The sequence below is a fragment of the Staurois parvus genome, unplaced genomic scaffold, assembly GCF_062004578.1.
Source record: "Staurois parvus isolate SC_StPar_1 unplaced genomic scaffold, SC_StPar_1.0 ptg000652l, whole genome shotgun sequence".
In the NCBI taxonomy this organism is placed as follows: domain Eukaryota; kingdom Metazoa; phylum Chordata; class Amphibia; order Anura; family Ranidae; genus Staurois; species Staurois parvus.
In genome coordinates, this window is record NW_028318448.1 from 1,456,119 (window position 1) to 1,483,249 (window position 27,131).

At 38.2% G+C, this 27,131-nt stretch overlaps 1 protein-coding gene across 6 annotated transcripts in view; it reads left to right on the forward strand.

The window, feature by feature from the left end:
- Positions 1–27,131, forward strand: part of DST (dystonin) — a 675,093-nt gene that overhangs the window by 600,667 nt on the left and 47,295 nt on the right. For all 6 annotated transcript variants that reach the window (XM_089694126.1, XM_089694129.1, XM_089694130.1 and 3 more), the window contains 11 exons: positions 3,468–3,587; positions 3,688–3,795; positions 8,780–8,998; positions 18,261–18,464; positions 18,938–19,169; positions 19,455–19,681; positions 21,054–21,176; positions 24,135–24,236; positions 24,658–24,759; positions 24,920–25,093; positions 25,390–25,545. In XM_089694126.1, the coding sequence (XP_089550252.1) occupies positions 3,468–3,587; positions 3,688–3,795; positions 8,780–8,998; positions 18,261–18,464; positions 18,938–19,169; positions 19,455–19,681; positions 21,054–21,176; positions 24,135–24,236; positions 24,658–24,759; positions 24,920–25,093; positions 25,390–25,545 (1,767 nt within the window). The remainder of the gene's footprint in view (positions 1–3,467; positions 3,588–3,687; positions 3,796–8,779; positions 8,999–18,260; positions 18,465–18,937; positions 19,170–19,454; positions 19,682–21,053; positions 21,177–24,134; positions 24,237–24,657; positions 24,760–24,919; positions 25,094–25,389; positions 25,546–27,131) is intronic.

Consider the following 27,131-nt stretch of genomic DNA (forward strand, 5'->3'; position numbering starts at 1 on the left):
ACGCTAATGTTGAAAAAAACGGTTAAATGTGGAAAAATGTGGCTAAACGCTAATGCAAAAATGTGGAAAAGCTCACGTTTTCAATGCGACTTTATACAGCTACAGGCATTATTAAAACACCCAGTGTGCATGAGGCTTATGACTTAAACCTGCAGGGACCACTGCAACTCCCTCCTCACTGGTCTACTGTTACACAGGCTATACCCCCCTTCAATCTATTATGAATGCTGCTGCTAGACTCATACACCTTACCAACCAATCAGCGACTGCTGCCCCTCTCTGCCAATCCCTTCACTGGCTTCCACTAACTCAGCATATAAAATTCAAAATACTAACCACAGCTTACAAAGCCATCCACAACACTGCCCCTAGCTACATTGCCAACCTCATCCACAGATATCAACCAAATCGCCCACTCCGCTCCTCCCATGATATCTTCCTCTCTAGCTCCCTCATCACCTCCTGCTACGCTCGCCTCCAGGACTTCTCCAGAGCCTCTCCCATCCTCTGGAACCTCTTACCACAGCATGTCCAGTCAGCCCCCACCCTGTCTGCCTTTAGGTGATCTTTGAAAACTCACTTCTTCAGTGAAGCCTACCCCACCTCCACCTAAGAACTGTACTTGAATCACCTCCACCAGATCATCCCCCACAGTTATCACCTTTTGTATCACCTCCCCATTCCTTTAGATTGTAAGCTCCACGAGCAGGACCCTCACATTCCTTCTGTACTGAAATGTATTGTAATTGTACTGTCTCCCTTATATTGTAAAACGCTGTGCAAACTGTTGGCGCTATATAATCCTGTATAATAATAATAATAACTTTTTCCTTTTGTGGTGGTTTACTGTCACTTTAAAGTAAAACTTAAGACTCGTGTATGACAGTCTAGTTAGTGTGTTAAGCAGAAAGAACTTCCTTTGCCAAATCCTCCTTCGTTTTTGTCTCACACTCTCTCCATCCCAGGAGCTGCAGCTCACAGTGGGAGGGTTTCAGCATAAAAACAGTGCTGTCAATTCAGAAACAGTGGGAGGGACTAGGCGTGGATAGGTGCTGATTGACAAGCTACAGGCTTGTTGATTGCTACGTCGCCCTTCAACATTCCACTGAAATGAAAGCAAGCACAGACTACATGATAGTGGCAACTCTGCTCTGAATTCAAGAGCAGTGCAGCATAAGTCCTCAAGCGCACTGGATGTTTTGATAACGCTGGTAACATTAGCTGTGTAAAGTCACGTTAAAAACATTAGCATTTTTGCATTAGCTATCAGCTGCGTTTTGCCGCGTTTAGCGGTGTTTTCCCGCACTTGCAATTTTTGTGTTTTTTTGGTCAAAAAAAGTCCAAAAATGCCAGTTTGCGGTGTTTTACCAAATTTTGTTGCGTTTTTGTGCGTTAGAGCGTTTTTACAGCTAAAAAACTCCTCTAGCAACCCACTAGTCCTGGGGGTTTTTTTCCCGCCAAAAAACATTGATTTCAATCTATCGGTGCATGGACACACAGGATAGCATGCTGGGGGGTTTACTAGCTGTAGAAAAAAATATCAAAAGTCAAAAACAGCAGCTGTAAAAACGTCAAGTGTGCATGAGGACTTATGCAGGTCATACATGGTTCGAATCCTGAATGATTTTTTGGCCAAAAATCGAAAACGTTGTTAGCTCGATGGTAATTCGATGGTGACATCAATGATTTCCAAAATCGGCTGACCAAGTCATAAAGTTCTCCCAATATAAAAAGCAAAACTTCTGTTCCTTCCAGATCACGGCTCATGCACATATTCTTTTCGGAAAAACGATCGTACGATTTGACCATCATTGAGTCGAAAATCAGTCGTTTTTCACAAATTTTCCAACATGCCCGATCACCAAAAAGGGGAGGAACCACAAAAATCGGCCGGTGCCATTGACCCACTAACAGAGCGAAAATCGGCCAGTTATTCTTAGGTCCTATTTTCGAGAGAAAAATCGGTCGAATTTTGACCCATGTATGGCCGGTCTTAGGTGGAGTTCACTGGCAGGTTCAACAGGTATTTTGGGGCCATGCAGGGGGCTAAACTAGGAGAAAACTATCAGTGCAGATGCACCTAGAAATTAGTCCTGCAGCACATATTTTTTATATAAGACTATAGTTCTTTAAAAATCTAATTTTTGCACAATGTACAAGGTTTTGAAAGGATATATATATATATATATATATATAAACATGCATACATGTAGTTATTGTATCTTTTCAATGTATATAAAGACTCTTAGAGCTCATGTACACTGCAGATGATAAACTCACATTTAGCAGCTGTTTAGCGTTTTTTCAGCAGCCCTGAACTCACCCTAATGTTTTCCTATGTGTCCATGTACACATCTTTGTTTACAGTCGCTTACGGGCATTTGAGATTACAGTTGTTTTTTTGAACGCAGAAAACTTGTGTTCAGCAGTCAATTTTATCAACGTTTCAAACGCTAAATGCGGCAAATCGCGTTTATAAGTGTTTGCGTTTGAATTTTTTTTTTAACTCTTCCAGTTCCCGATGCTGTCCAGAGCCCTTTTTCATTATGAAAAATGCATGCAAATTGTTTTCAAGGTACTCAGATGGACAAAACACTGAACACAGGATGTTTCTACCAAGCTTGTCACACAGTGTAATGACCAATTCACACCTCAGATCTCTCCCACCCTTGGAAGCAAAAGATATGTTAATGAGCACTCACACCTCAAATTCCTCATGTTGACCCCCTGCCAGGTGGCCTTAGTGAATCTCCACCAGACACCTTTCCCACCCTTGGAAACAAAAGAAATGTTAATGAGCAACTCACACCTAGCTAATGTCAACACATACTGCTGTCTCTGCTTCTACTCTCTGTATTTCTCTGAAACAGTCTGAAATAGTTAATAATGTACCACTTGTCAGTGCATTCTGGGCATTTGGGATGTTCTCCTGTGCTTATCTTTAAAAAATGCTTCTAAACGTGCATAAACGTGGTATGCAAATGCAGCTAAACAATCGTTTTAAAACCTACGTTTTCCAGCAGTCAGTTTCCATCATTCAGAAACGTCCCCTGTACATGGGGCCTTATGCCATAAAAGTGCAATGAAAGACTTTTTTTCTCTTTTCCTTTATCAGAATTTGCCTTGCTCTGTTCTCTGTACAGCTGTTGCTAGTACTATGCATAAAAAGAATACTGCATGATGACATCTAACATGTCCTTCTTCTTAAGACTTTTTTCTAAGTTTATGATTTATATTTTCTTTATCTTATCATTTCATATGCACAGAGCTGTCAGATATAGAAACGCAATAACAATTTGGGTTCATTGGTTATTGTTTACTTATACACTTTGTGTTTAGACATCAAACATATTTTGAACATTTCTGCATCTGGAATGGAGACAATTTTGCTCTTTTGATAAAGACTGTTCTAGCTTTCTAGCCATCCTGCAGCATTATGTCATATAATCTCATTTATATTGTTCCAGTTTGAGCAAGCTGTTGGTGCGGAGCAAACATGGATTGAGGAAACCAAAAATAAATTGATGGCTCTTGGTCACATTCGGCTTGAGCAAGACCAGACCATGGCTCAGCTACAAGTTCAAAAGGTAATGAAATGTGTTTGGGATTTAATACTGCTATCTGCAAATAAATAAGATACCATTTTGAAGAGTGAAGCAGAAATAATATGTATTTTTCTGTTTACAGGGCTTTACCATGGAAATATTAAAACACAAAGATACGATCGATGAGCTGGTCAGTTCAGGAGATGAAATAATGAATTCATTCAGTGACGGGGAAAAACAAACAATGGCGGTACGTTTATCACGCTGGGACTAAGTGGCAACATATTTTCTGGACTGTAATCAGATATGGCAATATGGGCAGACAGCAGGCAGACTAGTCACCAGTTCTTCCTGTGGTCTTCCTGCGGCTAATGTTTCCCAGTTACAGACACTGCGGGGTTGATTTACTAAAGGCAAATAGACTTCACTTTGCTACATCATTTTCCCTTACCTTATGCAGGCCATAGTTGGGTCGTTTATCAATCGGCCGAATTTTCGTTTGCACGAAAAATTGGCTGATATTCACGCCATTAGTGGGGCCAGCCCATCGGCCATTTTTCGTGGATCTTCTCATTTAGTTTGATCGGTCATGCTGGAAAATCCGCGAAAAACTACCGTTTTTCGTGGACATTGGTGGCAGCATCGGCAACGGGGCCGACCGATTTTTCATTTATTGGCCGAAAATGTGGCTGATAAATGGCCTGTCTATGGCCTGCCTTAGTGAATATGGTGAAAATTCAGTTTACAAAGAATACCCAATCATGTGCAAGGCAAATAAAAGAAAAGTTTGCTTTCGCGTGATTGGATGATGAAAGTCCGCAGCTCTTCATGTCATTCACTAAATGAAGGAAAAATTCCCTTGCAGTTCCTTTCACATTTTGATTTCATGTCAACTTCAAAGTGTTATAAAAAATATAATGTATTGCAACTTACCAATTATTAGATGTGGTGGTTGCATTAGTTTTCTTTTTTTTTTAGGTCTTTCCCCCCTGTTTGCACATGGTGATCTGGCCAGTAACACACCTCACACATTAGAGTGCCCCCCACTCTGGATCAAGGGACACACTTGGACAGCAGCATTGTCAGTCTGGGAGGAGGGGAGTGTTAAATGAACTAGCAGATTTAGATACACTAGCAAATTGAAGCTGAACTCCAGCTCACACTTTATAAGCAATTACAGCAACAGTTTTTTTTCCTTTTGGGATAAAGATTTTACATTAAAAAAAAAAATAAAACTGATCATTGTAAGCACCCCTGTCAGTGTCGAATGGTTTGTCTCATCTCTGTAACTGATACATCTGCAAGAGAGCTTGTGCTTTTGATAAACAAAAGACTTACTGGCCAGATCACCTGGTGGAATTAGAATAAAGAAAGCCTAAAAAAAGAAAACTAATGCAGCCGTCACATCTAAGAATTTGTAAACTGCAATATAGAAAATGTTTGAGTTGGGGATTTAATATTAATTTAAAGCTCATTAAAAAGAAATGTATTAAATCTGCCTTCATTACAGAGGATGGTTCATGCTGTCTTACTTAAACATTCAATTCTTGTTGTAATCATTCATGATTTATTCTCTCAGGCTGTATACAGTGATTTCACATAGTGGAAAGATTTCATTTTATTCCTCCAGCAGCAGTGCATTAAGCTTTTATTGTTACTTTTGTCTAGTCAATAAATTACCAATGTAATGTAACAAATATAAACTCAAATGCCTGTAAAAATGGACCATATTTGGCCAAATAAATTCCCCGTTTATATATCACTAACAAAAATATTTCGATCATTATTAGAGGAGGCTAACTCTACTGTGTGCAATGCCTTGGTGACTTTTAAAATGTGTTTTCAGTGAGAAGCAGTGCACTGACATCTGAACAAAATCCTTTGTTGTCTCTTTGTTGCCACCATCTGCTTGTCTTGCCACCTTAATAGAGTCCAAAAATCTGTCTATCTATCTATCTGGAGTCTGCTTACATCAGCATATGTAGAGCATATGGAAAGATGGTCAGGGGAAATATTCTGCAAATTAGCAATCCATGCAAAAGGAACAATTCTTTTTTGCTTTTTTTGCACAAAGCTGAAATACCATAATAGATACGTTCACCTTTTCATAATAAATAATAAACGCATATTTTTTGCAGTTTAAAGATGTGCTTTTATAATTTTTTTGTTTTCTGGAGCCACAGAGCATTGCACCCGCAATCAGATTGAGGGTGCAATCTCAGTCTACTCAGACTCTCAGCATAGCTGTCTGCCTGTACTTCATACAGGCCAACAATTAGCTGAGAAGAATCAATGAATTACCAGAGCGTTCACCAACGCCCTCACAGTTCATTGAGAACTAAAAGCCATCAGTAGCAATGGCTGATGGTAGTTGTAGTCATTCATTCGCAGGAAACTGTGAATGAATGACGCAGCCACGTGCGCGGAGCCCTGCGCGGTCACACTCTTTTTTTTATTTCTGACAGTGGGCGCAGGAAGTAGAACTCCTACCCACTGTCGCAGGAAGAGGGGGGAGAGCTACAGGAGCTGGAAAAATGAGTAGTCAGCTTATCCATTAAATAAAAATAATTGCTGCATCCCCATATGGAAGAAAAATATATTGGAAATATATTTTAAAAATATACTTCACAAATATATTGCCATATATTTTAAATACTTCAATTTTGGCCATATTCAATATATTTCAAAATATATTTCAATAAATATATATATATATATATATATATATATATATATATATACTGCATATTGAAATGCATTTTTAATACGAAATATATGAAAAATATTTTTAAAAATACATTTCAAATATACCATATGTCTTTAAAAATAGAAATCTACATTTTTGGAATGCATTTACAAATATATGTAAAAATATATGTTAAAATGATTTTTTTTTATGTTAAAAAAAATCTGAAGAATATATTTTAAAACAATATATTGTTAAAAATATATTTTTTACAATATATCCTTCAGATTACTTTTAACATATAAAAAATTCATTTTTACATATATTATTACATATATTTGTAAATGCATTCCAAAAATGTAGATTTTTATTTTTAAAGACATACAGTTTATTTGAAATGTATTTTTGAAAATATTTTGTCATATGTTTTGTAATAAAAACGCATTGTGTATTGTGTCGACACGCAGTGTGTATGTATATATATATATATATATATATATATACATATATATATAAATATATTTTGAAATATATTGAATATGGCCAAAATTGTAGTATTTCAAATATATGTCATTATATTTGGGAAGAATATTTTAAATATATTTTTCTTCCATGTGGGTCCTGCCTCTGTAATGCTTCTTGAAGAATCAAGCCTGGGTCCTATAAATTGCATTGTATTGCTGATACAAATATTGGCTAGAATAGAATACATAATAAAATGTAAGTTTACATATACAGTATCTGCATGTAGACTTGGCTTAAAAAGGAGTTAAATAATGTAATTAGTGTTAATGCTGTACAACTAAAATACATATGAAAGGAGTGTCTCTTTATGCTGAAATGAAAAACTGCTATTTTATAAAGTTAATGATGAAGAGTGATGCATGGACAGTGTGCTATGATACTAAGGAATGATTTACACTTTCCGTAAATAAAGAACAAACGTAAATCTAAAGTCAGAAAGTAAGACTCTATTTGAACTTCTGTTAAAAAAAGACTATTTGATTCAAGTTATTTGTTGCAGTAGTGTTTGCTTCAATTAGTAGTGGTGACACGTTTGTCTTGCAAACAATAAACTCTGTGTATATACAGTAAATGCTCTTCAATGTGTGGGAAAATAAAACTTATGTAAAAATCACTCATTTATATAGAAATATTCGGCAGACCGTGCAAGTGAGATATTTTACATAGATGTAGATATAGTATTGAACATAATTACATAAATAGTGCAGCGCTCTCCCCTTCCTAGCTAACCCACTAAACTTCAAAATATATTGTAATTAACTAACGAAAAAAAATATACAACCATGTAAAGTCATCAAACTTACAGTACATCAAAAACACTTATTTAAATATGCAAAAATATGTGTAAATATGTCCAGTACTGTGTAAAAAGTCCACCAGATGAATATGCACTAATTCACACCACAGTTCATATACATTGCTGCTGCTTTGAACCATAAAATGTCTGATGTAGCTATGCCGTATATACTAATGAATCCACTAATGAATGTTTGACTCTTACTTTTTTTTGTGCTGTAGATTTTATGATGTCTGGTGTATTTATTTGTATTATTTAATCACAATGTGTTTTCAAGTAATTTGCTTAGTGGGTTAGCTAAGACGTTTAGATGCTTTAGATTTAGGTGTTTAAAGTATAAGCTCACCTTTTAAAAAAATAATAAATGCAGGTAAAAAATGTTCATTTATTTATTTTTTTTATATTATGAGCCTGTAAATCATGTATGTGCAATGTACGGCTCCTGCAGACTGTCAGTGTAAGCTATCTACTCGAACCTCGTACAGGCAGGCCGTTACACAATGATAGGAACCATCAATGAACTACCTAGAGGGCTCATCAGCATTCTGATAGTTGATTGAAAACTACAAGCCATCAGAAGCAAAGGCTGATGGTAGTTGTACTTTTCTTATACACAGAACTATGTGAATGAAAGACGTGGCTGGGCAAGCAGAGTTTTTTTAAATTGTGACAGCGAGTTCAGGGAGAAGATCCCCAGCTTGCTGTCACTACAGGCAATAATACAAGCAGCTTTCTGTCACTACTGCAATAATACAAGCAGGTTAAGAGGGCCCTGCTCATAAGAGCTTACAATCTAATACTGTGGGGCAAGTGGAACAAACGGTTTTAACTGTGGGGGATGAGCTGATGGAAGTGATCGGGAAGCGGCTGCAAGTGTGGAAACATTTTACATGTTCCATCCAAAGGTGAACTTATTCTTTAAAGATAGGCTTTAGCATAAAATGTATTATTCAGTATGAAACTATTAATCATGCTTCCTCTGCAAGGTACAAGGATAACATTTATGCAGTAAGCTCAATGTTTAACTACTTCTGATATCATTGCTGTTTTATTATAACATTTATCAAAGATGCAGCTGGCAGCTTGTACATTAGTCCATACCTTCATAACTATTTCATGTACTTTATGCAACTCAAACCTGTGTGTGTACTGTGCATATGTGAATATATCATTTATCTAATTTAGAGTTTCTGTTGATTTTAAATTGTTCCCATTGTGTTTATAAAGAACAAGGTCAGACACCTGCAGAAGATTTATGAGGACGTCTGTCATTTGAATGCTGAGAGGAACCTGCAGGTAGAGCGAGCTGTATCTTTAGTAAACCAGTTCTGGGAAACGTACGAAGAGCTGTGGCCTTGGTTGACGGAAACAGAGAAAGCCATCTCTGAATTGCCACCTCCAGGTTTAAATTATGATACACTAAAGCAACAGCAAGAAGATATCCGGGTAAGAACAGCTACTAAATTGAGTGGTTTGATGGATTATTAAATGAATCCTCACGCTCACTTTTATTGTATAGCTTATTGACAGGGAATATAGTTAGATCTCATTTTTGCTAAGATCAGTTGGCACATATGGATGGCTCCAAGAAATTAAAAACTAGGTAACAACATGGGAAGAATATTGCTAAGTCTTCTTGTTATAGGATGAACCTGTGGCTTTTCTTTTCATAAAGCAATCTACAACGTAAAATGACCTCATCTTAGATAGTATTGTACCAGGATAAGTGATAGATTCTCTTCTATAGATTATGCCACATACTTTTATCATTTACACTAACCAGTGTTCTCATACAATGCACCCTAATATATTAGCTTTACATGTATCAACTGTGTAATAGAAAACACGGCCCACAGCATACACTCTAGGACTTTGTTTACATGAGCATTTTACATCCCTGATCACTGAGCCATAGTACACACTGTTGTGTAGTATAGTCACCTGTTCTAGTGAATTGGGCTACATGACACCTGCTCTGCAATGCAATTGTGGTACATCAGGCTTTCAATGGTTAGCACAGGCCGTGAGTGGTGGCAATGACAGACACACATATAACATTTATTATGGTACTGTGCTGTCATTGTACTTGTCATAGGAAAAAGCTTTTCGTTTTTCAGCACCTGGGCCTTCAGTAGTTCTATACATTTTAAAACTCTCATTCACCTCTCTGTATGCAGTGCTGTTAATGCACCCTGTGGAAATTATTATTATTATTAATATTATATGGGATTTATATAGCGCCCACAGTTTTCACTGCAATGTACAATATAAAGCGATACAGTACAGTTACAATACAACAAATTACAAGCGGGTTAAGAGGGCCCTGCTCATAAGAATTTACAATCTAATACTGTGGGGCAAGTGTAACAAATGGTTTTAACTGTGGGGGATGAGCTGGTGGAAGTGATAAATGTCTATTTAAAGGTGTGATAGGCTTCCCTGAAGAGAAGAGTTTTCAGGGATTACCTAAAAGAAGCCAGAATAGGAGATAGCCGGACAGACTGAGGTAGAGAGCTTCAGAGGATGAGAGAGGCTCTGGAGAAGAAATGGAGATGAGCATGGGGGTTTGGAGATGAGAGCTTGAGAACAGGAGGTTTTGAGAGGAGCAGAGAGGACTGTTTGGGTGATATTGGGAGACAAGATTGGTGATCTAGCTCGGGGCAGAGTTGTGAATGGCTTTGTATGTTGTTGTTAGTATTTTGAATTTAATTTGCTGAGCAATCGGAAGCCAGTGGAGGAGTTGGTAGAGAGGGGTGCCAGGCACTGAGTGGTTGGTAAGATGGATGAGTTTGGCTGCAGCATTCATGATAGACTGAAGAGGGGATAGCTTATGGAGAGGAAGGCCTATGAGAATGGAGTTGCAATAGTCAAGGCTATCATGGAAATTAACTATTTGCTGCTTACCCCACTATTGCCAGCACATAAGTATGAGGATTGTAGGAGATTGGTGGGGCTAATCACTGAAAGTATCCTTTTTGGATATAAATTAAAATGTTGGCACTGTGATGTGCTCAAAAGTCTCCTACTACATGAAAATGGAAGCTGCCACCATGTATAGAGTAAATGACTCAGGAGATTTAATGACCTCTTTAGACAAACGAAGTCTCAAGCTCAACATATAGATAGAGGTGCAGTGCAGTTACAGTATATACTAGTTTGTATACACTAACACCACAGTCACATCAAAGCCGATTTTGAAATCATGCGACTTACAGTGAAGTCGCACAATTTCAAAATCGGGTGACCTGCCGATTTCCTTGCGATTTGCAAGACATCTGACACAGATGTCTATGCAAATCACAACAAAAGTAGTGCATGCACTACTTTAGAAATCAGTGTGGCTCCGACATGACCTCTCTAATAGCTTGCAAATCGCATGCCAAATCACACTCGATGTGACCAGGGGCTTAATCAGAATATAAAACATTCTTCAGAGAATATTAGCATGCATCAGCATGGACAGAATTGGGTTGTGCATTCAAGGCAAACATCCAAAACTCACATAAAATACTGTATTTTGTACCAGTGCATTCTTGTGCCAGTTTTTATTACTGCTCTAGGCAGGGGGCCCTTCTGGGTTGCTCTTAAATGAAATTTAACCATCAAGGTTTTAAAAATTATTATTATTATTATTATTATTAATAATATACATGATTTATATAGCGCCAACAGTTTGCTCAACGCTTTACAATATAAAGAAAGACAGCAACAATACAGTTCAATACAAGAGGGTTAGGAGGGCCCTGCTCCTTGGAGCTTACAATCTAAGGAAGGGACTGGTGGTACAAAAAGTAATAACTGCGGGGGATGAACTGATAGGAGAAATAGAAGATCTGCTTATTAGCTGAAGGCAGGATAAGCTTCCCTGAAGAAATAGGTTTTCAGAGATCGCCTAAAAGTGGGCAGAGTAGGCACTAGTTGGATAGATTGGGGTAGAGAGTTCCAGAGGATGGGGGAGGCTCTGGAGAAGTCCTGGAGATGAGCATGGGAGGACGAGACAAGAGAGCTAGAGAGCATGGAGTTGTGGGAGGAGCAAAGAGGATGGTTTGGGTGATATTTGGAAATAAGATTGGTGATGTAATTTGGTGCAGAGTTATAAATGGCTTTATATGTTATTGTTAATGTTTTGAATTTTATTCATTGGGCAATGGGAAGTCAGTGAAGGGATTGGCAGAGAGGGATAGCAGATATGGAACGGTTGGTAAGGTGGATGAGTCTGGCAGCAGCATTCATGAAGAGGGGACAGCCTGCGATTAGGTAGGCCAATCATGACGGAGTTCCAATAGTCAAGGTGAGAGATAACAAGGGAGTGAATAAGTTGCTTAGTGGTTTCAGTGGTTAAAAACGGGCGTATCTTGGAGTTGTTACGGAGGTGAAATCTACAATATTTGGACAGTGATTGGATTTGGGGCTAAAAGGACATGGAAGTTTATCAAGTGACAAAAGGAGGAGGTGTAGATGGAGAAGAGAAGGGGTCCAAGGACAGAAACTTGAGGGACTCCTACAGAAAGAGGAAGTGGAGAGGAGGAGACAGAGTTAAAAGTAACGTTGAAGGAGCGCTGCGATAGGTAGGAGGAGAACCAGGGGAGAGCAGAGTCTCGGAGGCCAAGAGAGTGGAGTTTTTTTGAGGAGAAGGGGATTGTCAACATTATCAAAAGCCACAGAAAGGTCAAATAGTAAGTGTATGGAGTAGTGGCCATTGGTTTTAGCAGTTAGTAAATCATTAGTGAGTTTTAGTACGGCAGTTTCAGTGGAGTGTAGTGAGCAAAAGCCAGACTGTAAAGGGTCAAGAAGGTTGTTGTCAGTGAGGTAGGAGCTCAGGCGATTGTAGTCTAGACGTTCTAAGAGTTTAGAGGTAAACAGGAACAGGAAGATGGGTCTTAATTTGTTCAGGTTAGTGGGGTTCAGTGAGGGATTTTTAAGCATGGGAGTGATTTGTGCATGCTTTAGAGGGGAGGGGAAGGTGACAGTAGAGAGGAAGAAATTGCAGATGTCATTGAGGGAGCATAGGATAAAAAAAGAGGGTGATCATAGTAGTTGTGAGGGAACAGGATACAGGGGGCAGGTGGTGAGATGGGATTCTGAGAAAATTTAGTGACCTCTTCGGTAGTAGCAAGGTCAAAAAATTAAAGTGTTGAGGGAGGTTTAGTATAAGGTATGCTAAGTGGGATAGATGTCTGTGCTGTGGAGATGCCCTCACTAATTGTATCAATCTTGTTTTTGAAATGATTGGCAATCTTGTAAGCAGTGAGAGAGTTACTAAGTGGAGGTGGTGGTGGAGAAAGTAGAGAGTTAAAAGTAGAGAAGAGACGATGAGGACTGGATGACAAGGTATTAACAAGAGTGACAAAGTAGGCTTGTTTGGCAGGATGGCGAGGAATTGTATTTTAAGAAAGCAGATTTATATAGGTTTAGATTTGGTTTTACACTACAATTGCTCCAGTGCACGGCTTAAGATTTCTGGTGTTGTCAGTCTGCCAAGGTTGTAATGGTCGAGATCTGATACTTTGTGTAGTTAGAGGAGCAAGTGTGTCTAGTGTGGATGAAAGTGAACTGTTGTAGACAGAAGTGACCAGGGCAGGACAGAGTAGTGATTCTGTCATAGAGGTGGTCAGTTGCAGAGTAGAAAAGAGAAGGGTTAGGGCAAAAAAAGAGGTTTGGTTGAAGAGTTGGGATGTAGCCAGGTTGTTAACATTAATAGGGATGTCAAATTCACCAAGAATGATAGTGGGTATTTCAGAGGAGAGAAAGTAGGGTAGCCAGGCAGAGAAGTCATCAAGAAATCATGACACCGATTCAGGAAGGCAATAGATCATTGCAATCCTCAGAGAAATGGGAGAAAACAGCCAAACACAGTGAGTCTCAAAAGAAGAGATAGCTAGAGAGGGAGGGGAAGGGAGGATTTTAAAGTTGCTCAGTAGGGATAGAAGCAAACCAACTCCACCTCCTTTCCGACCACTGGGTCTAGGTGAGTGAGTCCAATGGGGGCCTCCATGGGAAAGTGCTGTGGGAGAAGCAAAATCTGCTGCTTAAGGCCAGGATTCTGTTAGCTTAAGGGAGTGGGAGACAAAAAGGTCATGGACAGAGGTGAGATTGTTACAGACAGAGTGGGCATTCCAGAATGCACATGAAAAAGGGAGGGTGTTTTTTAGGAGCAGGGGAATTGAGATTAAGTTGAGTGGTTTGCAGCTGTTCCTGGAGGAAGGAGGGTGCCTGGTGTGGGGGTGAGATACTGGAGGACCAGGGTTTGGGGAGATATCTCCAGAGGTTAGGAAAAGATGGAGGGAGAGGAAAGTAAGATGGGAGTGGGATGTAAATGAGTGCACATGCCTTCCTGTCATGGTGTTTGGGTCAGCAGGTGGGTTAAGTATTATCAGGAGGTGATGTGAGCAGTAGTAGGAAGATGGTAGAAGTGAGGGTGATATGTATAAGTTTTGGGGTGGAGCAGAGGGGTAAAGAAATAAGATTTTGAGAACAGAGGATACTAATATGAAAAGGAGGAGTAAAAGGGGCATATTAAAAGGTACATGGAGTTTTGCATATACTGACTGATAGGATTCAATATAGTTTTTGTACAGAGATTGTTGAGGATAACTTGGTGAATGTTTGCGTTTGTTCTCCAAATCCCGTGTGACTTGCACTTTTTGTATTGATATGTTCTAGCTACTGGCCATAATATTTTACTTACTTTTTTATTCTTTGAATTTTTTTCACTCTTGGATTTGAGAAGACCTAAGAATCTTTTGATATACCCGCATCTTTTAAAACGTTTTTCATAACAGTTGCAATGTTTATTAGTACCCTGATTATGCCAAAATTTTGTGCAACCTTAAAAAACCTTCTTGCTTCATTTAAAAATCCACCTGCACCATAATAATGACGAGTATGTTGTGGCTTGTTATTTTACATTAATTATCATTTTACAAACCATTTATGTTCCTAGTGGTGGACCAGTTGGGAAATGTTGTCAATCATCATCTGCTAAACAATTACAAAAGTCGACATAACTAGATTACGTAGGCTCTAGATTCCATTGTCTGAGCTAATTGCTTCCGACAGTCTTTTTACTGTGTCTTATCTGGTAGTGCAGCAATATACTGTTCATAGATAAGCATCAGTAAAATGCCAGCAATGTTTTGTGTTCCTGTCCTGTTTCTTTATTTGCACACATCTGACAAAATAACATACCCACTGAAAACATGAACCACTGTTCTAAACAGTAAAAGCAGTGACACTCTATGAACAAAGCAATGGCCCTCACGATAAAGATTTGAAGTGAGATTACAGAGTGCTTGGCACGACAGCTGTCTTTATTGAATAAGTAAAAAAAATCCATCTAAATCCTCTTTATTTAAATTAACTTGGGTAATTAACATGAATGTTGTAACTGGCATTGTTTTTCAGCTGAGGTATATGTGCTACCAAAATGTAGTTGTTTCATAATGATCAATTTTCCTGTGTTGTCTATAGATACCATGTCGCAACTTATATATATTTAACTGTGGCCCATGGAACCAATCTCTGATCTTTATGTGCAGTCAGATTTTTGGTAAAACATACTGACCATATTTGTCTGTGGATCTCAGATATAAGGTTTTTCTGCAGCATTGTTCCTAATGATCACATTGGCCTTCACAATAGGTTAAAAGGTCTACAAATCTGGAATCATCATAGAGTATAACTGACACTTCTAAATATTAAGTCAAGATGTTTTTCATAGTTTAAATGTTCGACATCCATTCCATCCTTGAAGAAGTAGATAAAAAACAAGAGTGATCTTATCTCTCTGCTGACCATAGGAAAGCACTAAAAGCTGACCCAGGAAACCATGAGAAGGTGACGCAAAAAATCTTGGCTGCCAATGCATCCAAGTAACAATGAGGGTCTTGAATTCTATAATGACTACCGCTATCATTGCACAATAATTAAGGATTTAGCCATCAAAGCTTCCAATGTAAGATATTTTCTCAAAACTGAAAAAACTAGCCTGGCAATTTGATAAACACTGTTGACTGTAGGGCAGAGCTACAGACTAGTATTTTCAAAAACAGTCAAGCTAGCCGTTCATGTGACAATCTAGCTGTACAATCTACTTTAGATTTATTAACATCTACTGTGTATTGTTTTGTGTGAAGGCCTACCTGGCTGGGTGTAAATTAAAATGATTATTTTAGAAAGCCCTTGTGCTACACAACAACCATAGTTAGATCTGAAAAACAAATGTTGTCTTGAGTTTGTACAGTCAGATTCCAACATGGTTGTCCAGATTTAGATGGCTCTCACATTCACAAATTGCTACAACACACACAAACACATATAACTTGCATTAGTGTAAGTTATTTGCCTTAATCGCTGTATTTGCTTTATCATATATTTGGTGTCATGGAAATTCTGTATTTAGAGCAAATAGTATGCTTTGAAGGCAGTGTGTTTGTACAGGATGTGTCAAGTTAAACATATCTTGGAAAAGTACATCTGCTAATTTGTCCTTACATACCATGAAAAGGGATATACATAGCTTTATGTCCATACATACAGATGAACAAAGCATTCTGGGTAACTAACTAAGCCCTCTGAAAACTCACTTGCATGAAGGTCTGTCTGCATTTTGACAAGTGTGAACCGTTGAAAGTTCCTGGGTAGTTTGCCCTTTAAGCATTTAGGTGCAGAAAGCACTCCCCTAGGCTCAGGGCCAATCCCTTGCCTTTGGCATCCTCTTTAGCTGCTAGCCCCCTTTTTTTAATCTGTGTCACTGCACAGAATAATGCACCTTTCCCAGTTGCCTTGAGTTATTTTCACTCCTGGGTCGCCACTCTTGGGGTATGTGAGAGCCTCAATAAAACCTGGTACTCCTCAGAAACTCCTCTCTTCAAAGGTAGCCTCTGACCTACTAGGTCAACCCAGACTTGTTTTGTCTGTCCCACACCTGGATCTGTATCCTCAGTATCGCTCATGAACACATGACACTCAGAGTATTGACTCCTGTGTTTGACCTAGTGCCTTTTTCCAGCGCCCCATGGGAGGTTAATCAGATGACCCCCAATGAAGTGAGTAGGACAGCATCATGCGAAGGGTTCAATGCTGGCAAGATCCAGCCTAATCTAACTTTGTTAGGTTTCAGCGTTGGTCTACAGTGTGTTTACTTTGAGGCTTTCAACATCACACAGGGAGTTATCCCTCTCTCCTCCCTTGCAGGAGCCTAGGGCATTGGGGGTGTCCCCTTGAGACATCTCATTTTCTTCCATTTCTTCTCAGTCTCCTTCAGAACCCTTTTACACTGCTAAGGGTGTAGTTCCTGAACAGTCTAACGTGTCAGTCTTATGTACCAGGAGGTATCCCCTGGTGTGATCACTGAAACTCTCCATCAGGTAGCTGCTAAGGAGTCTTCTCCTCTATATCTGGAGAGTTTCTCTCACTGGAGTTGCATTTTCTTTCAGGCTGCCTAATGGAGTTCCAGAAAGGAGGTTCCTTCTGGTTAACTAGACAGCAGACTTGATGGAGGTTGGTGATTAAGCTGTAATGGTTAATTGCACTGACAAAGTGAGGTTACCAACCTGTTTGGATAGGCGTGTCCTGATCACAAGACTGGCTGAAAAGAATTACAAAGACTTCAGTAGATAAAACCATTTATTTATATGTTTTTCAACTGTTTATTTAACATTTTCCCTGGAGTTCAGCTTTAAAAAATATAATTGCAATTGCCTTACAGTCATTAGCATAAAGTTAATCACCTAAATTTGCCTCTGCTGTATAAAAAGTAGTGTTTAAAGTGTAGTAACCCAGTATCCAATCGGAATTAATATTTCACTGATCTGGTAGTAAACCTAATCCATGTTTGGTTCACTTTAGATGTACTTTGCAGTTTTGCATTTAATAAATACAGCAATTCCTGTGGAAGCTAACTACACAGAAGTAGCATTTTTTAACATTCTTTGATCTTAGTCAGCACATTTATAAACTCCTTCAAGCTCTTTTGAGAGTTATCCATTAGACTGGTTTGTTGCGATGGACAATGCAGTTGTGTTATGGTCTCGTTGGTATGTTGTCCCCCAGACAGTATGGGAAGTCATTATCTATTTGGAGTGCCTAAATATTGCTGCAAAATTCTTATGAAATAAAAGTTTCAGAACACCTTCAACGCACGAGCATTGACAGCATTACTGTTATTATGTTTGTTTGCATGGTCATACTACAGGCAATAGAGTATAGGTCCCAGAGTATGATGGACTGCTATGATTTATTAATTCTTTAAATAATGCAATTTCAGAATTGTATTTTCTTTTATTATTGTTTCTTTTAAAAATATTTAAGCTTAGTACCTTTGGTGCCCTCACAGTCCCAGCCAAGCAAGTAGTCTCATTGCTTTAGTCTTTTGTCATTTTAAATTATGTAACCCTAATGTTTAGAATCGCTTATATTTGTTGGTTTGCCAGACCATCCACTGGAGTGTTCAAGTGTCTCCTTGTTAGTTTATCAAGGGAATGGTACTTGCTATAGCCACACCATAAATATTTAAAATACGTTTTTCCATGCCCACATGAGAAAAATCAACTTAATAAACTTAGTGATGTATGTCCTTAATATTATCTTTACTCTTTATAACTTTGTTTAGAGTGTTTTGCCAGCTGGATACATTAGGACACTAAAACCAGACATAGAGGGGAGTATGATCCTAAAACATTTGTAATGTGTTTGTCTTTTGTCATAGCAACTTCGCGAGCTGATTGCAGAACACAAACCTCATATAGATAAGATGAACAAAACTGGGCCCCAGCTGCTGGAACTCAGTCCTGATGAAGGTTTCTTTATCCAGGAGAAATATGTTTTAGCTGACTCTCTTTACAGTGATATCAAGGAGGTTGTAAAGAAGCGGGCTATTGCCTTGGATGAAGCTTTTTCTCAGTCATCACAGGTAACTGTTATAGTGTCTTCTATATACATAGAGGCTGAAGTGTCTTCTAAATGTAAAAGCATGCATGATTAACACATATACATAGCTTTCTAGTGACATAGTTCCTTTAAACTGACCAAGATCCTGGACCAAGATGCTGCACAAAGCAGGTCCAGCATGTTTGTATAGATTTACATTAAAGCATAACCAGAATAATATTTCATCCCGGGTAAACATATTTATACATCACAAGTAAATATAATTACATTTAGAGTTAATTCTATTTGTATACTTTAGTACCATTGAAGAATGCCAAACATATAGGACTTTTCTCTTGTATGTACCATTCAGTTTCTTTATGGTATAACCAAATGCTACTCCTATATGTTTTCAACTCACATTTTCCAATAATGTTAATGTTTTTATTGTTGAAGTGTTAATGGCTCAAAATAAAATTCATAAAAAGAATGCTTTCTGCTTACATTGCTGACCAGTTTCATGACAAGATTAATCCAATGCTCGAAAGCTTGCAACGAATAGCTGAGCGTTTGAGACAGCCACCTTCAATCTCAGCAGAGTGTGAGAAGATCAGAGAGCAGATAAGCGAGAATAAAAATGTTTCTATGGAGCTTGAAAAGCTGCAGCCTGTCTATGAGACGCTTAATATGCGTGGAGAGGAAATGATCGCTCGTTCTGAGGGTGCTGATAAGGACATCTCAGCTAAAGGTAATTCATTCGGCAAGACAGCAACTATTCTTTTCATTTTCAGTGGATGGTACAGTGCAGACTTTAATGCTGTTCTTATCATGTGCTGTCAGTTATGTTGTGCATACGTCTCGAAATAAATATTGTTATGAAATCTGTTTTTGGCAAGAAATATGGAGATATGATTTGCCTTACAATGCCTTATTTATGAATCACTAAAGCCTAATTGCCTGAACTACTATAAATTTATTAGAGCTGAATCTAATTGCAGACATATCTGTTTATAAAGTGTGCTTTCTTCGCCAGCCATCCAAGATAAGCTTGACCAAATGGTCTTTATCTGGGAGGACATCCAGGCTTTGACGGAGGAAAGGGAGGCCCAGTTGTTGGATGTGCTGGAGTTGGCAGAAAAGTTTTGGTGTGATCACATTGCTCTAATAGCCACCATTAAAGACACCCAAGAATTTATTCGAGATCTTGATGAACCTGGAGTTGATCCTTCAGTTGTAAAACAGCAACAGGAGGCAGCGGAGGTGAGATGATTAATAACGCCTTACTGGAACATATTTATGCGTCAAAAATAGAAGAAATAGTTGGCAAAATGATTATGAGTCTTAAATACCTTCGATATTTTCACATATGTACCTCATATTACAGGTATTATTACAATGTCAGGGCCCTCTCTTCTTGTAAAAATTCGTAGCACATAGTGGGTTTGATTTACTAAAGACAAATAGGCTCAAGTATTCTTTGCAAATAATACCCTATCACATGCTAAAAATGTTTTAAAAAACAGTATTTTTGCTTGCTCATGCTTGGATGATGAAAGCTTCCCCATACACACTAAGCTTTGGGAAAATGCCAAGTGAAAATTCCCTTGAAAAGTGAACAATTTGTTTGCTTTTAGTTTAGCAAACCACTATATCCAAAAGTACATGTAAGAAAAGAGTTAAATTTTATACTCACCTTATCTCTGTCCTCTTCCTGTGGCGCCTAGATGAAGATGATGTTACACTTCTTCCAGAGAGATCAAAGAGAAGAGAGGGCAGCGCAAATCTTTCAGGAAGACAATCTTGCAATGAACTTGAGTGTCATCTCAAGATTTGGAGTACTCTTCGTTAGCCAGGAATCTTCCTAGAGAGATAGTGCAGCCTTGAGAAGTATTTTACAAGAGAAGGGGGCCTGGACAATATAAGCAGACCATTCAATGTACTGCAATGGCCATTTTAATGTGTGATGGACCTGAAATCATCCCATATTAGTATACAGTAAATGAGCAGCCTGTCAGTCAGGAGTCCAGATCAAATTTTGAAGCTCTAGTTGTACAATTCTTTCTGATGTTCACAGCTAGGCATCATCATACATATTGGAGTCCCATAATTTCAGACTACCACAAAGCTTATACTAAAGTTAAGGTCCCAGAAAATACTGGATTCCGGACCTTTTTATAAAGTCTGATACATACTGTTAGTGAAAGCAACATTCATGATACTTACAAACTACTAACTGTTAGTAGTGAACTGACAAGTCACTACTAGCAAGTGAAATTAGATAGTAAACATCAGTTTTTATTGAACTTCTCAGAATTCTTGAATGCTAAGGGAGGTTACATTGCTGAAAAAGAGTGAAAGCCAACAGGCATGGCCTAACAGAGAGGTGAGCACAATACCTCTCATCTTGCAGGGTCCAACTATATTGTTTTTGGGTGTTCACTGTAGGACGAAGTGTATTTATCTGCTAATCTTCTAGAATTTTTTTCCTATGGTTTTTACATATATTGAGAACAGTGTCAGCAAAGATCAAAATATTACAAGCATTTTCCCAAGTACTTGTTAGACCTTTATTATTATTATCATTTTTATTTTTGCATATTGTTGAATCTTCACGGTAACATTTTATTTTTAGGCAATAAAAGAAGAAATCGATGGTCTGCAAGAAGAGTTGGATCTTGTGTTTTCTCTTGGGTCAGAGTTAATGTCTGGATGTGGAGAACCTGACAAGCCTGTTGTGAATAAAAGTATTGATGAGGTAAAGTCTGGTTTACATATTGAGATTTTTATATGTAAACACTGTAGCAATTATGGATGAGGCTTGTGTCTAGTTGATTCCAATGCATTTTTTATAGTATGGGATAAGAAATAGCTCAGTGTAATGCCCTGTAGCCAGTTGGAGGGTAAATTCTGCTGATTTTTTAGTAAACGGGAAACCTGTTTTGCAGAAATGCCTCTTCCTCCTAATATGTACCATATTAAAAGCTATCAAAGGTAAACACCACTCATGGGTGCAGATAAACGACTAGAACATTGATTCTCAACCTTATTGAGACGCAATCAATAATTCCAAATCCTTCCATGCCATAACAGTAAAATAGATTATACTTAAATATTAGTGCATACAAAATCATTTTTTTTAAATGTGTTATGGGGAGTAATCAGTCAAAAATATGAGTTACTGTAATTTAAACAGAAACAATGACAAATATACTGTTTTAAATCTATTTAAAGCAATATTTTTTTCATTCTCACTCTATCTTTTTCTCTCTCTTTTTCAGTCGTTTTGTATTTCCTGTTCATTCTTTTCCTCTTTCCTTTTCTCTCTCATTTCCATTTTATCTCACTCTCTTTCATTCCATCTCTCCTGTTCTTACTCTCTCCATTCCTTTTACTCTTCTTTCTCCTTCCTCGCTCCTTCATGTCTTTCTATCTCCATTCTTCCTCCCTGTTGGTTTGTCCATCCACCCCTTTGTTGATATACATGAACGATAGGTTTCAGCTGCTCAGCCTGGTCATTAAGTAGTCCAGTATTTAGTATAGGTTCACATTAAACTCTTACAATTTAAGAATGATGCCATTAAATAAGTATACAATGAAACTTGTATTTCCACATCATCAGCAATGGTTACAGGCTGCCCTATGTGAGCTACTGTTCTATGCCAGTCAAACATATGCCAAACAGTCATTCAGCAAACGAGAAGTCTCTTCCAATAGGGTGGGAGGTGTGCCTTGCCAATAAGATTATTTTTCCGCAACAGTTGTCATCTTTCACTTACACCAGCCGATGGTGAAGTTGCAGTCATGACTGTACTTCAAGTGTATTACCACCTAGTTATGTAGGCATGGCAAACAGAAGACAAAAAGCCATGGTCTGGCAGTTGAGAATCATTGATCTAAAAGACATAAAAACCCACTTTTATTCACTTGCTCCTAGAATGCTATATTCCTAGAAATTGTTTAATTTTATAATGTCAAACCATAAACCTATGGGTGTGGCAGCTGCTTAACCCCATTGCAGGACAAAAAGATATACTGCTTCCAGTAATGTAATGTAGCTGCTGCTTTCATCCACAGAATGAACCATCAAAGATTAGAAATGGTAATGCAGCTTGTATGGAAGCTTATTACCACTGTTTAAGGAGCAGTTAGGGCACAAAAGCAGTCAGTCAGACTGATGTAAGTGCATTCATTAGTTTCACTTAGTAGAAATTGAATAACTATGTAAACAATATATACCCACAGATGTAGGGCTAATTTAAATGATGATTTTATATTTATATTACTAAATAATTTATTCACTTAATGACAAGGACATTAATATATATTTTCTGTGTAAATAGGGTCATTTTCACCTGGTGGATAAAATCACCAGTGTTCAGCTTTTAGATATTCTAAATGCAGTGGTCATACCCTATACCTAGCAGCCTTTTGGTGTATACTATTTATCTGAACCAATGGCTGATTACAGGCAATAGTAGCTCTCGGTGAAAGAGGAAGGACTGCTGGTAGGACTGGATATTTGCTTCCCATTAGATGACTCTGTTCCTTGTAATACAAATATGCTCCACATTGAGATATAATTATTTATGCTGTACCTGGGTTGGAGTTCATTATCAGATTGATCACTTCTAAGTGTCTTTCCAACCTGTGTGTAATGTTTTTGACCAACCTGTGTGACATAGTATAAACACTGTGGAGATCATCTCTTAGCCATTGGTTTTGTTAAAAAGATGCAGGAGAATCTAGGCACAATTTTTATACCTAGGTTAGCCTGCTTTCTCAGACCGTTCAAGCTTCATATGTGTTTTATCTATTATATTCATCATGGTGAATATGTGCAGTGGGTGAGCAACAGGAAAGGGGGAAAAAGGTAAGTGGAGCAGGTCCTCAGTAGGGGGTCAGTGACTGAATCACCATCTCTGAGTGGCAAAATTCATACGGAAGATGAGCCTGTCTGCTGTAACATTTGCTGTAAAGGAAAAGTACAGCCAAAGTTTGTTTGGCTGTGCGTCTCCTGTGGATCACAGGAGTGCAGTTCATTCTGCTCTCCTGTGATCCGTTTTCAGCCGACAGCTGGCTAAAGTCCGCTGTCTGGTGAGGTCACTCAGACTGTCCAACCTGGGGAAAGATCCTGACTTTAAAGTCGGGATCCACCCAGATGTCGGAACTGGCACTTGGCTCAGCCTCTCAGAAAGCTGCTGAGAGGCTGAGCAAGCTGCTCCTGCCTCCTCCATAGCCCAGTCTCCTGTGAGCAATGGGGGGGGAGCAGAGCAGATGGCAGTAACTGACAATCAACGCTCTCTGCACAGAGCAACAGAGAGAACTGAACAATCTATTAAAACAATTCCTATATAATCATAATCAGCGATATTTCATAGCTCAGTTCTCACCCTTAGACGTGGCAGGGGACAGATTCAGCATTGGATTGATGCTGCATCCACCTAGGAAAATATGATTTAGAAAAAAAAATTATCTTTTAAAACAAATTTGATAAACGTTACTGAGCCTTGGATGTTCCACTGAATGATGGTAAGTACCGTACAATGAATTGCAGCAAAAGGGAGCTTGATCTTGCAAACATGTATGCCATAAATATGCTTTATAACTATCCTATAGAAAATTATGAACTGCTCCATACCTATGATATATATATCTCATAATAATGCAAATTCATATAAATGCATGACCTATTCAAACATGTTTTTATTTCTAGCTGAATTCTGCATGGGATACACTTTATAAAACATGGAAAGAGCGAGTAGAGAAACTGGATGACGCAATGCAGGCGGCTGTGCAGTACCAGGATGGGCTGCAGGTACATTAAAAGGACTATTTTGTTAATACAGAGAAAAACAAAATCATAACTAGTAACTTGTGTCCTTGCATAAATTATTCTTTTTTAGAATTTTTTTTACAGTTTGTGTTGTGGATAACCATTCATCGCATACTAAAGCTGCTATATACAAAAGAGAACGTTCTTTTTACTTTTAAATGAGAAAAAAGTTAGCTAAACTGTTACCACAAAAGGCTAACACAACAATTTAAACAAAATAATAATGCATCCAATGTTATCACTTGAACACTTGTTTCTTCTTTCCTCAATGACTAACCTGGTGTAGTGTTCCTAATTGTTACTTCTATAATGTTCCCAAGTTAATAATAATTTGCAAAGTTCAAAACATAGTTAGTGTGATCCATACAGCATGTCAGTAAAGTTTTGTTTAATTTACTTATAGGCACTTTTTGACTGGGTGGATTTTGCTACAGGGAGAATGTCTATAATGTCACCTATCGGAACAGACCTAGACACAGTGAAGCAGCAAATCGCTGAACTTAAGGTATGATAAAACCACTTGTTAATCGATATTATATTTTTTATACTTTCAATTTCCCTATTGATTCATTTGTAAACATTACAGGATGCAGGCCATTGAATCTCATTCTGATTTTGATAGTTTCAGTCCTGTTAACTGTCTGTTGCTCTTTGCCTTGCTACAGCAATTCAAGACAGGGGCGTATCAACAACAAATAGAACTGGAAAGGCTGAATCACCAGAAGGAGTTATTGCAGAAGAGGGTGACAGATGAGAATGAAAAGCAAGCGGTTGAAGACTCCTTCAAAGAACTGAAATGTTTATGGAAAACCTTGGAGGATAGAATTATCAACAGACAGGTAAATAAAAAATGATGTTTGTTGACTATCAAGGTAAAGAGTATATATGATCTTAGCAAAATCTGTTTCATGAAAATGTGAATTTCATAATTGTCTCAGACATTAGAACAAAAATCGTTCAGATACTGTACAGAATAGAATATTGTATAACTTATGTGTTAGCATCTTAACACGATTGAGTGGATTGAACTACGTTAGCTATACTCCTAACAATCCATGTGTAATATATAATATACAACATATATGTGTTTTGAAATGATTGTTAAATGTAAGTCTTTTTTCTCTATTTCCATCAGCACAAACTAGAAGCTGCCCTCTTGGCTTTAGGTCCATTCCAGCATGCACTAGATGAATTGCTAACATGGATGACTCATACAGAGGGATTGCTCAATGAACAGAAGCCCATTGGTGGAGATCCGAAGACTATTGAGATTGAACTTGCCAAACACCATGTAAGTAGTCTTAACACAAAGACATTTGTAGCCACATCGAACTGTTAATTTTATATTGTAAAAAGACTAATTCCATGTGTGGGAAAATCATTACACTTGAAAAGCAAATCCATTAGCAGTCATAGCACAGATCATTCAGTAAATATTGAGGGTCTGTGAGTACCCTGGTTCTTTTCACTTTGTCATAGGGTGAGTCTCAAACAAAAAAGCATACTACCCATTCACGCAACTCTAAAGAGAGTGAGAACATCCTGTAGCATCAATGTGTTGTAGAAGAGGATGAATACAAAGCTTTGTCAATGGAGTTTAAGTGATTGTAAACCCTCACCTTGTAAAACAACCCATTCAGTTTAAAATAGAAAAACACTTGTGTATAGATATAAAAAACAGTATATACCCCCCCTTTTTTTGTATAAGTGATCACATTCCTTCTGTTCTCAACTGCATAAGAACTAGGGGAGGAGAAAGAGCCTTACACTGGTCTTCCCAGTGAAAGGCTGTGCAGGGGGGTGCATGTCAGCAGAAGTATAATCACTGAAGGAGAGCAGGCTAGGTCCCCAATATACTTAGAGAACAGACCATGCAGTGTGACTGGCGGGAACACCAGGGATTTCACACAAAGGAATCCATACAAAGAGAACAGGATACTTTTTCATACGAGTACATGGTACAGTTGCACATATTAGGAATATGAAATGTTGGGTTTACATATTCTTTAATATTTAACCAGTCTTGGACTTTGGAGTGCTACACGCATGCAAATAAACTTAGTTTAAAAATGTTTTGCACGTGTGGTACACCCTGCTCTTCCGACTCCCCTGCATCTCTCTGGCTGCATTTACCTAGAAAAGAGCTGCTTCTGCAATACTTAATGAATCCTGACTGTCAAAGTGACGGGATTGTTCAGTATGACAGAACCAGCTCTGCTTCTGTGTATCTTGATAGTAACATGATAGTCTGCCATGTCAGAAGATTTTTGATGTAGCAGTAATGTTTTGCTACATTGTAAATACTCAGGTTCATTCATAGCAGATCAAAGGGGTGATCTGCATGTGATGTCAGTTAAGGCAACCATGCGAGTAAAAAAAATAAATAAAGGAAAAGTTCATCTTTTAAAGAAAAAAATAAATGCATATTTTTTTCAGGTAAAAAAATGTATTTACTGATTTTTTTGTAGGAGCCTGGAAAGCATTGCACCAGCAATCAGCAGATCACTGGTGCCATGCAGGAATCCTGCAGACTGTCAGTGTAAGCTGTCTGCTCATACCTTGTGTGAGCAGGCAGTTACACAACTGCAAGAAGACTCAATTAACTACCTAGAATGCTGAACAGTGTCCTGGTAGTTCATTGAGAACTAGGAGCCAACAGCCCCAAAGAATGTCATTACTTGTAGTTCATTCATTCACAAACCTCTGTCAATGAATGACATGGCCATGTGGGTGGAGCTCTGCATGTCTGTGCTCTTTTCAAAAAGTGATAGCTGGTACGGAGATCTTCCCCGCGTACTGCTGTCACACAGAGGCAGCAGGTCGGCTAGCGGTTGCAGGAGTGGGAACATGTTACATGTTCCACCCTAAAAACAGGTG